This window comes from Falco punctatus (assembly GCF_963210335.1).
Source record: "Falco punctatus genome assembly, chromosome: 8".
In the NCBI taxonomy this organism is placed as follows: domain Eukaryota; kingdom Metazoa; phylum Chordata; class Aves; order Falconiformes; family Falconidae; genus Falco; species Falco punctatus.
The window spans coordinates 33,670,285-33,682,585 of record NC_137588.1 but is presented as its reverse complement, the minus strand read 5'-3'; the positions used below and the strand labels follow the sequence as shown (position 1 = coordinate 33,682,585).

The window sequence follows — 12,301 nt, the reverse complement described above, 5'->3', positions numbered from 1 at the left end:
ACTTAGAAATTTAAGAGTATTTCAGGGAGTCTTGATTTTTTTTTTTTTTTAAAATCAGGAAAAATGCTATTTATGTGCTGCACCCTAGAAATAACTCGTGTTCGGTACGAAAACCGTGACCAACCTCGGAGGCGGCGCCGGCGGGAAGGGGCCGCTTGCTGCAGGCCAGGCGGCGCCGCGCGGGAGCGCTGAGGGGAGCAAGGCGGGCAGGGGGCACAGGGGGCGTCCCGGGGGGAGAGGGGACCGCGGGGAGAGGGGGCGCCCCGGGGGGAGGGGGGACCGTGGGGGAAGCCGGCGGAGGCGGCGCCTCTCGCCACGCCGCCGCGGTCCCGGGCGCCGCGGAGGGGCTACGCCACCGTCACCGAGGCGGCCGCTGGGGCGGGGCAGGAGCGGCGGTGCCGCCCCCCGGTGCCTGCCCCTCGCCGCCGTCCCGCCGAGCCGCCCGCTACGTGCGCGGAGCGGCCAGTGCCGGCGGGGTGCGCGCAGGCTCGGCTCGGCTCGGCTCGGCTCGGCTCGGCTCGGCTCGGCTCGGCTCGGCTCGGCTCGGCTCGGCTCGGCTCGGCTCGGCTCGGCTCGGCTCGGCTCGGCTCGGCCGCTCCCCGGCAGCGGGGCCGGTGCAGCGGGGGCAGAGCGCTCGTGTGCCGGGGTGGCGAGGGGCCGACCCCCCCCCCCAGGCATGGCAGAGCCCCTGAGCCCCTGCGCTCCGCGGGGCCAGTGTCAGCCCAGCGTGGGTGCCAACGCCTCGTCAGCCAACGGGGACACCAACGCCTCCTCGGCTGCCTCGGCGCTGGTGGGCGGCAGCACGTGGAGGGGCCGGGAGCCCTTCTCCATCTTCACCATCTTCGTCCTGACCCTGCTGGTGCTCCTGACCGTGGCCACCTTCCTGTGGAACCTGCTGGTGCTGGCCACCATCCTGCGAGTGAAGGCTTTCCACCGGGTGCCACACAACCTGGTGGCCTCCACGGCAGTGTCGGACGTGCTGGTGGCGGCCCTGGTGATGCCGCTGAGCCTGGTGAAGGAGCTGTCGGCCGGGCAGCGGTGGCGGCTGGGCCAGGAGCTCTGCCTCGTCTGGGTCTGCTTCGACGTGCTGTGCTGCACGGCCAGCATCTGGAACGTGACTGCCATTGCCCTGGACCGCTACTGGTCCATCACCCGCCACCTGCAGTACACGCTGGTCACCCGCCGCCGCATCTCCAACTTCATGATCACTCTCACCTGGGTGCTCTCCGCCGCCATCTCCCTTGCCCCCCTCTTTGGCTGGGGGGAGACCTACAGCCCCGAGCAGGAGCGCTGCCAGGTCAGCCAGGAGCCCTCCTACACCATCGTCTCCACTGGTGGGGCTTTCTACCTGCCTCTCTGCGTGGTCCTCTTTGTCTACTGGAAGATCTACAAGGCCGCCAGGTTCCGCGGGGGGGGCCGCAGGAGGAACGCTGTGGTGCCCGTGCCCGAGGCTGCCCAGGTAAGGAGGGGAACGGGGGGAGAGCCCCCTCTGCCACCCCGGGCACCTGCGCTCCTGCTTCTGTCTGCTCCCAGCCGTGCCCCCTGCAGCGGGGGGCTTGGCAGGGGGAGAAAGCTGAAGCGTGCCCTGGTGCTCCGGTGGGAATCCTGCTCTGTTGCAGGCTGGATGTGAGCGGTAATCAGCCAGTCAAAACGTGCCACCCTCGGAGTTCTATTATTTTATTTTTTTTTCTTAAGTGTGCCGTAAGAGTAAGTGACAGGTGCATTCGCTGCCAGCCTGGAGAGCCATTTAAAAGTCGTCTCTTCATTCTGAACTATCCATTCCTTGGGGCTTGTTCCTCTTCGTTTTTTTACAGTGCTGATGGGGTAAACAAAGACACAAGCAGATCCCAAGGTCGTTGCACAGAGTTAATGCATGCACGTTTATCTACCGGCACTGACTTTGTGTGGGATCTATCAGTGTCGGCGTATATTTTAATAAGCAAATTACACACTTTATTTACCTGCTTGGACTCTTTTACCTTGAATACTGGGAGCATACGGCTCACTGCCTAGTATTCAAGCAATGAGTGATTTTGTTTCTGTTTAAAAATTGCCAGCTGTCTTAAAACCCACACCCTTCTACTTCTTGCCCCAAACACTGCCCTAATCCCACAAAGCCCTAGTCATGTGGGAGGTCTTGTTTCGGGGATACCCCTGGCTGACGGGAAGGCTGTGTCCCTGCTGAAGGGTTGGAGTTGGCCCCTCACGTCCTGTGAAGTCCAGCTCTCTGCATGATGCCGCTCTCACCCGTGCCATGTCACCAAGGTAGTGCTCTCGGTAAACTCTCCCTGCTTTCTGTCACATACTCTTACTCTCACTCCTACGTGTGGAAATGATTCTTTACAGTGTGTTTTTGTGATTGCATGTTGTACTTGTTAAGTCCAGTCCCTTCCCAGTAACAAAAGATGAGCTGTGTGGATGTTGGAGATACCTGAAGAGATGTGGAACGTTTCTGTTCAACTGGGGCTAATCCTGCAGAGCCTCGCTCCTTTGCTAAATACCTCTAACTTTGATTTGGAGTCGTCCTAAGAAACATGTTATTATGGTCACAAATAAGTATCTGTAGGTTGTCCCCTGATTCTAGCGAGAGATGACAGCACTGGCAATTATATGTGGTCGGACTTGCAGATTTGGATCATAATGCCTTGTAGATGGTTTTAATATAAATTGATTTTTGAACCTGTCTTCTATGCAAAAGCATAAAATGTGTTAGAAAAGATGAGAACGTCGCCTCTAGTGGCAGGTTTCTTTTCCTATGGCCTTCATCCCCGGCTTTGCACCAGGTTTCTTTCCAAGTTGTTTTGAGTATGATGAATGTACTGGTTTCAGTTAGCTTTTGTGCTTTTAAAGATTATACATTAACTTAATATTTGTAGTGGGTTTGCATTTTGCATGGTTTATCTTTTACACACACACATACTCGTACAGGACTAGTTGTTTGGAATATAAAATTCTGGGAAGCTAAATGAGCTGAGGCACTGCTGCTTAATTTTTAGCCTGTACAGAGACACATTGTTGGTATGTCAGTTTTAATGAGAAAAAGTCTAGTTCCTAATTGTCATAGTTCTGTCTGCAAAAGCCCTTGCGTGGGCACAGCTAGGTGGGCAGGTAAGTGGGTTTTGCTGATGCAGTGTCTAGGAGCTGGTTTAAGCTATACTGACAAAACAGCTCCTGTCAGTGTGAGCTGAATACCCATTTTGAAGGGGTTGCCAGTGTAGCTGTTATTGCAGTCCCAGCAAATGCTCAAGCCAGTAGTTCGTGGTATTTCTTATATTGGCAGTGATTGGCATATGAACTTCTCCCTTTATAACAGTGATTCTTGAATCTGCAATTGGTATGTAGTGGCAACCTTCTGCATTGTCCCAGCAGCTTCAATTTGCTAACTTAAAAAGACCTGCAATTCAGATGCAAACCTTTACTCTTCACCTAAAGGAAGAGCTGGCTGGTGCCCAGCTGCACACATGTACAGTAAAAAAACCTGTGGATCAAGGGAGCTGGCATTTGGGATGCGTTTCTTCCCAATTTTTTTTCTAAGTTAAGAGACTGAGACTTACTCACCAAGTTTTATCCTGATCTTATTTAAGCTTCTTGGAGCAGGATCTATCATGTCCACAGGAACAGTAGCAGTTCCCCAGTGAATTCTGGAGAAGAATCTTCAAACACAGCACTACTGTTCCTTTGGCAAAACTCTTGCAAACGCAAATCTAACGTTGCCAGGGGATGCGGCTAACTTGGTGAGGTGATCCAGCTTTGCTTCTCCACATGCAGGGGTAGTTAGGTTGTCACTGTAATCTCTGATGGAGCAAATTCTGTTCCACTTCTTTTGTTCTACCCATCAACTCACTCTTAATTTTCAATTTCTTTCTACTTTAGTGTCTCTCCTACCTCTACTCTCTTTCATCCCTTTGTTCTCTGAGAATGCTCACCTGTCATGCTCACCCTTGCAACATGCTTCCTTGTCACCGTGACTCTGGGTGTGAAGTGCCCTCTGCATCTGTGTTAGTTCTCACCCCAGGTGCCCTGCACTAGGTGATCTGAGTAGCATTAGAGGGGCTTTTGGCACCTGATGGCCAAGGCTGGCAGCGCTTCCCAGGCTGGGGGTGAGCAGTAACAGCAGTGATCCCTGCTGAGAGAGACATCTGTGTTGCACTCTGATATTTGCTGTCAGGTAGCACTAGATTGCAGCTGCATGCTAGGGCTGCAGGTTATTGCCTGAGGTATACCCAGCAGTGTAGCTGGTTAATTCTAGCAAGTTAATTTAAGGAGGAAAAGATTTGAGGTCATAGTACTCATACACCAGTAGAAATGTCTTGAAGAAACTAATGCATCAAGTGGAACGATTGTGAGGGTACCTTGATGTTTTTGCACCGAGCTTTTCAGCCAACAGAACCAGGCACCAAAGTGCTTTGCAAATGGCTGCTGTGTATATATGTATGTGTATATAGATACCTATTTACACAGAGAAAGGACAGTTGTCTCCGAGTTGACAGTTGGCATACATACCTTATGTTTCTATAGTCTTACAGAAGTGCAAAATAGAATAGTTACAAAATAACTATTTTGAGTAAATTTTGGTTAAGACTTTATTTGTGTCTTTGAAAAACACAAGTCTTTGAAAAAAATTCAGGTGAGGGAGATGGACATGAAACATCTGAGGTGCTTTTAGTTTTAATGAAAGGTTGTTTCTTACATTTCCCTGAAACAAAAAATTTACAGAATTGGGACCCTAAATTAGGCAGGTGCTTTTACAATTATTTGCTTGCTAATTATGAATCTCCTTATAAAGTGAATTTTAGATTCAATACTGATGTGAGTAGCCCTCGTAAAAAATACTAGTGACATGCCATCACTGACAGAGAGCTATACTCTATCACACCTTGTTGACAGTAGGTAATAATTCTCTGTAAATAGTCCAACTGAACTAAACGAGACTGCTTGAAAAGCAGCAGATGCTGCTGGGTAGTGTCTTTTTAAATAACTGAAGTCACTAGCAGCATATAGGTTTTTCCCAGCAAAACCAAGGATGGCAGAATCTGAATGTCAGGATTACTTACATGTAGCAATTGCAGAGTCAGGATTACGTTTCCATGTGAGGCATTAAAAACCAAGTTCTGTTGAGGGTTGGGGGTTTTTTTGGTGGCTTTTGGTTTGTTTTTTTTTTCTTTTTCACCTCTCAAAGGACCTTGTATAGTGCATGAGTAATTAGGCACTGATCCAAACCTAGAGTCATAGAATCATTTTGGTTGGAAAAGACCTTTGAGATCTTAAAGTCCAACCCTTAACCCAGGGCTGCCAAGCCCACCACTAAACCATGTCCCTAAGCACCGCATCTACACGTTTTTAAACACACCATCTCCCTGGGCACCCTGTCCCAGTGCTTGACACCCTTTCAGGGAAGAAACTTTTCCTGATATCCAATCTAAACCTCCCCTGGGGCAACTTGAAGCCATCATTTCCTCTTGTCCCATCACTTGTTCCCTGGGAGAAGAGACTGACCCCAATCTCACTACAACCTCCATTGGGGCAGCTGTAGAGAGCCAGAAGGTCCCCCCTGAGCCTCCTACTTTAGGTAGCGTCAGGCCCCAGAGCTCCAACAGTGCAGTGCTGTTCTGCAGCTTGTCCTGTTCAGCCTCTCCAACCCACATAACCAATCCAGACAATATGGGAGAGAAAACAGATTCTCCTTCTCTGAGGGAGTCACAGGCCTTGTCACTCTTATTTCTGCCTCTGTACAACTAAAAGAGATGGGTCAGGAAAAAAAGTGCAACTGTCCAGAAGAGTGGCAGCAGATGTCAGATAGCAGAAAGGTCAGGCAGGAAGCAAAGCAAAGTGGCTAGTGATTTCCTGGGAGAAGTGCACAGCTATTTCTGCTTACAGCAGAAGAAAATCCTTTGAGAGAAAGCAGGTGTCCTTTTCTCTATCAGACATACCGTTTGTCATATTGGTGGACCATCCAAGAAAGTGAAGACATTCCTGTTTTGATCCATTGCTGTGCATTTCAGTTTCTCGTGTTCTTGTTCAAAAGAGCAAGAAGTATGCCAAAGCTGCACTGAGGCCATCATGATGTTCACTGAATCACACTGTAACAGGCAAAACTCTGAATTTGTGGTAGTAAGCCAGATTTTATTGATGTTTATCATCTTTTACTGTTGTTTTGTTATTGCAGTCACTGGAGGTACAGTACAAGCGCGTACACGGTACCTGTCACGAAGGACCAGTAATAACTATCATTAAAGCTACAAGTAACATTTTAAATCAAGGGATTTCATCAGAAACTCTTCGGTGGCACGTTTTTTATAAGGCTGCTTAGGAGCACAGGAATTGGGGACGTACAGCCATTCAGTAGTAGTATTTTACTGGGGACAAACAGAAGTGTCATTGAACTGTAACTGCTGATCAGCGTACAGAAGAATGAGTTCTAAAACTGAACTCCTTTGTGTCTGTAGAAGAATATGTACTTGAGAGATCTTTTCCTTCATTTTACTCTCTTCATGATACTCTCACTGGAAAGCAGTCATCTCTGCGCTTCTCAGAGCCTGTTGTCCTGGAAATAGCCGATTTCATGATTTCAGAACCTGATTCTGGATTTAGAGTAGCAGTCTTCTCATACCAGCTTTTTTCCCCCATTGGTCCTGACTCGCAGCTCCTGGAGCAGTGCCTGGGCAGATGGAAGGAGATCTGTGCCTGGGGCATAGGGTGCTGCTAGCACTGCGTGAGAACAGTGTGCAACGCTGTGCAGAGACGCTCACATATGAGCAATGTCCCTGGTATAAACTAAGGTATCTTCATGGACTGCTTTAATTTACAGTCTGTGACCACCTTTTCCCTGTCACAGCCTGTTCGCTGGTGCTCATCAGTAGGCCCAGAAAGGGGGAAAGGTTTTATACTGGGCTTGTCCTTTGTTCTGTGTGGCACAGGGATATTGGTCAGGTATTGTCACTTAGGTTAGAAATTGGAGCCTTGCAAAGCCTCCAAGGATTGGCACTGGAAACTGCAGTTTTGGTATAGTCAGAGCTGTGTTTAGTTCAAGAAAACCACAACTGGCAAGGCTGGAAAGCAGCTACGTAATCTTTTTGGCTTGTGCTCTTGTTCAGACAATGCCAAATTACAGTGGATTACCCCGTTCCTGCGTAAGGGGGAATCCCTCAGCATGGTTCCTCTGCCAGCACTGTGTATTGCAACAGTTTGCCTGTAGTAGACTAATTTACTTTCCAAGTACTTTGTGTGGGTTGGCTTCTAACAAACAGCCTTGACTTGGTCTTGGGGGCTGATAGTTGTAGCAAGGATAATCTTGCAAAGACCAGGCCAGGGAGATGAGTCAGGTCTGCAGGAAATCATATAGCGAGCAATAACAATAAAAAAAAATAAATTGAAATTATAATGAAAGGTTGGACTTTCTCAGTTTTGCAGTCTGCAGTGATACATATTTTCTGATACGAAAGGCGCTTCCCATTTAAAACTGTGTGTAACTTTAAAAATCTAGTGGACTTGTCCCCTGATGAATCAGTCCCACAACAGGGATGAGATGCTGGTGGTGCTGTAGCAGGTGTATGTGGCCACCAGGCAGGGAGGGAGCACAGTTCTGTAAAGCTGATGCATTTACAGGGGCATTGAGCACAGGAGCACTGAGCACAGGGCCTCGCTAGAAACCCTCCGTAAGGTCTGGTCCCTTCTGCGACAGTGCACGCCAGGAGCAGCTGGGCAGTGGATCAAAGGTTTGCCAAGCGGCAGCGCTCACGCTGGGGCTGGCACATGGAACGGTACCCGGTGCTGGGAATGCCCGAGAGGCAGTTGTGGCAGGCGAGCCTGATGGAGGGCCAGCTCGGGGAGGGTTGTACGTGGCATGTGCAGCCACTCAGCTGGAAACAACGTACGGGGTGAGCATTAGACACTGATGATCATGGAAGGCTGAGCTCTTATGCAGCTTCCAAAGTTTAAATGCTTGTATAAATCCTGCTGAAGGCACAGCTTGAGGGACCTTACTGAGCAGGGATACCAGTTACTTTTTCAAGAACATTTTGTATAGCCTTTTCAAAGGATTTCTTATGGAAACTTGAAGCAAAATATCTCCAGTCGGCCAGGGATATTTACACAGTTTACTTAATGGAAGGTTCCATGAGAGATCCCATTATTTTTCCTGAAGCGCCAGGCTGCTCTTTGCACTTTTATTATTATTGCTGTTATTACAACATTATTCAGTAGCTCTAGGCAGAACTAATAAAAAAAATAACTGAAAAAATAGCTGTGGCAACAGAGAAAGTAGAAATTATGTAGATAGGAAGACCACTGCTGTCCTGTAATTTACAGAAAATACCACAATCTATTTTCACTTGCTGTTTAGCATTCAGAGGCCTGATCTAACAACCAGTGGAGTTTGTGAAGACTCTCTGATCTCAGTAGGAGCTTGAGCAGGCTGTAAATGCATGCTTCGTTAGGGAAAACACTCAAGGACTGTGGTATCTTTTATCAAAATAAATTTTAAAACTTTTTCTCACAATATGTGACTAAGTGATAAAAGAGTTGCTGCTAGTAAATTCTGCAGTTCAGTCACAAGCCTTCTAAAACCTGAAGTACCAAAAAGAAAAGGCTGTGATTTGATGATGGAACACTGCAAGCTCTATGTTTTGAGTAAGAGTTGAAGGTTAAATATAGTACTAACCTATGCCCGATGCTAGTGACAAAGTCCTTTGTATGGCTCTTCCCAAGAGGCATAGTTATGTAGCTATTCCTCAGGGCTAAGACATAATCTTTCAGGGTTGCTTGTCACAAATTTGTCCTCATGTCATACATTCATTCCTTTTTGCAGAGTGTGATCAAGGATGTGCAGAGCAAGTCCTTCTGCAGACAAATGGCGTGATCCTTGCTACATGAGGGGTGTCCCATTTTAATTGTCAGGACAGATGTGATTTTCATTTTCCTCCATTATTTGCCTGTGCCCATAATTTGCTGCTCTTACATCCTGCAGCCATGTCTCATGTCTGAGGGTGAAGACAGGGATATCCGTCTTGAAGAGTGATAGTTTCGCCATTGCCAGCGCTTCCCTCTCTGAGTCGCTGTGCTCATGTTAAATGGAAGCCTTCCATGTATTATAGAGCTTGCACAAAGGTGACATGTGCATGTGCAATATGTAGCTAACATAACCACAAGCCATCTTTGGAGTGGTGTCAAAGTCTTGCAGTGCCTGTGAGTTATCACTTAGGCAAATCGTAGAGCCTCAGGTTGCATCCTTAAACTGTTCATTTTATTGCGCTGTCTTCGTAATTGCAATGCCTAGAAGAACTTGAAGCCTGTACTTTAATCTTCAGACTAAAATCACAAGGGAGTATCTTTTTCTGGTTGGGCTCTACGCACATTGATAACTTGTGCCACAGTCTCACTGCCGTCCAGAGCACTGCGCTGTACTCACCACCCAGACCAGCGTCTTGCCTGTAGCCGGAGAGGAGGCAGGAGGCACTGCCGGCAGCCTGGACTAGCTGACATGTTCTCCTTTCTTGTGTGTAACTTCTGCTGAAGCCAGAGTTTGAACTGAAGGCTGATTGAAATGGTGGTTTTCTGGCAATGGAATACTTTTTGCCAGAATACAAGTAGATCTGGGTGAAATAAAGGACAGGTGACAGAAGACGGAAAATGAGGACCAGAAAATGGTGCTTTTCCAGCAAAACTTTTCTTTGGTTACTACTGTTTTATAAGCTAATTCAAAATCGTGGCACAGTGCCTGAGGGTATGTCATTTCAGGTCCATCCTTGTGCTCCCACTGTCATATACTGAGTTGGAACTGTGACCAGCCTGCAGCTGGTGCAATACCGCTGCGCTGTCCCTCTCCAGGAGACAGAAGTGCCTGTGATGAGATGGCCTCTGTCAAGGAAGAGCAGAAGGCACCAGAGTTCTGTCTTTCATAAGGGGCTTTTGTTGATGGGTTTACTTTGCACTGAAATATTTCCAAAGCATTCAGTTTTATTTCAGCCATTTATGATTTTTTTTGGGTGGGTAATGAAATATTGGCATTTTTGAAAGATCAGGCACATTTCTTAAAACTTTCCTTTAATTAAAATCCCACTCTTTCATTAAAAAGGGTTCTGATGGAAAAACTTCCCTGCAGATTTAGCTGAGGGGTTTTTGGGGTATACTCTGTCTCTTCTGTAGAACAAGTGGTCGGTTGTACCGAGCTCCTGCGCCCACCAGAGATGGAATTCTGAGTTCTGCATCCAGGCGGTTAGACCAAAGGAAATAGTTTTATCTTGTAGTCAAAGAGCAGCAGGCATTTGTTGCAGGTCTCTCCCTTAGGGAAATGACCCAAAGGGCCTGCAGTGGAATGAAATTCATTTATGATTCAGGCCTGAGAAACCCTAAGGGCCACGTAGCAGCGCAGGAGAGTCTAGTCTAGGGCTGGGCAGAAGGCACATGCCTTTGTTAGCCTTCCTTAACAAGCCAATTTCCCACCAGGTATCAAGGCATCCAATAAACTGAAAAACAATACCCACAACACATATGGCATCAGTTACTCTTTATTTAGCTTTGTCAGTCACACTCAGCAGCTTTTCCAACATAATGAGAAGTCTGGTAGTTTTGGTACTCTGGGGCATTTTCTTTCTTTTAGCTTGGAAGGAACAGAGTTGGGGCCTTTTGTGGTAGGTGCACAGATGTCGTGCTGTCATTTAAAAGTAATACTTCACTCAAACAAATTGTCTTGGTAAGAATCCATGTTTGCTTTTGTTTTGAGGTGAAGGAAGCTTCACATGAACCACAGATGGTGTTTACAGCTCGTCATGCAGCTATCACTTTCCAGACAGATGGAGAAACATGGAGAGAACAGAAAGAGAAAAAGGCAGCTCTGATGGTTGGCATCTTAATTGGAGTTTTTGTACTGTGCTGGATCCCTTTCTTCATCACAGAATTAATAAGTCCCCTCTGCTCCTGCAACATCCCACCCGTCTGGAAAAGCATCTTTCTTTGGCTTGGCTATTCCAACTCTTTCTTTAATCCTCTCATTTATACAGCATTTAACAAAAAATACAACAATGCCTTCAAGAACCTTTTTGTAAAGCAGAAGTAAAAGGGGGCACAGAGGAGAAAATGATTCCTTTATTGCATAATGCAGAGATTTCCCGAGGAAAACATGCCTGCGGTATGTACAGCTTTCATGCGCAAGAGCTACTTGAGGGTATTTAGGAACAATGAAAAAGAAGATGGAAGATACTTGGATATAAACCTACCAAGAGTTTACAGTTTCTCCTTGGAAATACATACATCCTGCTCCAGGGTTGGCAAAGAAGACTGAAGCAGTGAATACCTCCCGTCTGCTCTTTGAATCAACATGTGTTCAGGTCTGCACTGTATGTGTCTGATACCATGACTGTCAAATCTAACTGACCCGATCTCATCTAACCAGCTACAGGTGCCATGCTATGGTGCTCTCATCATTAGCAAAGGCATCAGTGGGAACTGCTAATTGAGCGGTACTGAAATGTTTGTGATAGGGGCAGGATGCTGTCTTCATTTTTGAGATTTATTTGGAAGGGAATAAACATGCTGTGTTCGATTAGTTGTTGAATTGATGTCAAATTAAAAGGGATGACTAAGCAGCTCGAAACCACTCTAGCGTGATTGAAGGGCTGCATGATGTCCAGCAAGCAGCAGGCCTGACAGGACATCTTGGTGAAATACAGGTCAGTTACATCCCCTGGGGTTAAGTGAAGTTTGAGAGCCACAGGTAAAATTGTTCAGAGCTACTGAGAATGTCCTCTCACTGCTTGCACAGGAGATTTCACCTGCGTTGTACTCTCCCTCTGCAGGGCTTAAGCTCTCCCTGTTTTCTGAAACCTAAGTGAGCTCAAAATAGACACCTGATACTGCCAAGTGAAAGGGGACTGTATGCATTATTATTTCACGCTACCATAAAACTAAGCTTGCATTTATGTGACAAATGCCAAACGTTGTCTTCATTCAGCAACATGTGGCTGCGTGGCAGTGGTAGGTGGCTATCTCTACTGCACTGTCTGGGGTCCTTGCCCCATAAATGTGCTCATCACCCTGCTGAGTGAAGTCCACAATTTATCAGCTTGCATCAACTACCTCCTGCTGTAAGAAAAAGATTGAGGTCATCAGGTCTAAGTGACTCCAAACACTCCAAAATAACTAACTCAAAACCAAGCCTGAAATTGTTTCTAATAGTTTCTAACAAACACTTGTCCCAATGGGATATACCTAAATAAATTAAAAGATAAGTATTTCCATGCATACTGCCAAGCATCTCTCTGTATTTGTTCTTCTAGGGAGTTTTACTTCCTCCCGTTCCCTGAGG

At 47.1% G+C, this 12,301-nt stretch overlaps 1 protein-coding gene across 1 annotated transcript; it reads left to right on the top strand.

The window, feature by feature from the left end:
- The first annotated feature begins 289 nt into the window (after positions 1 to 289).
- Positions 290 to 11,539, top strand: LOC308068489 (5-hydroxytryptamine receptor 5A-like). The gene is made up of 2 exons (XM_080399202.1): positions 290 to 1,459; positions 10,721 to 11,539. The coding sequence occupies exons 1-2, from the start codon at positions 677 to 679 to the stop codon at positions 11,051 to 11,053; spliced, it is 1,116 nt and encodes a 371-aa protein (XP_080255328.1). The 5' UTR covers positions 290 to 676; the 3' UTR covers positions 11,054 to 11,539.
- Positions 11,540 to 12,301: the final 762 nt, after the last annotated feature.

Excerpts from the sequence above, each read along its gene's own strand:
- LOC308068489 (XM_080399202.1), top strand. The coding sequence starts at position 677 with ATGGCAGAGCCCCTGAGCCCCTGCGCTCCGCGGGGCCAGTGTCAGCCC. Across the intron at positions 1,460-10,720 it reads CCGTGCCCGAGGCTGCCCAG|GTGAAGGAAGCTTCACATGA; the intron begins GTAAGGAGGGGA and ends TTTTGTTTTGAG.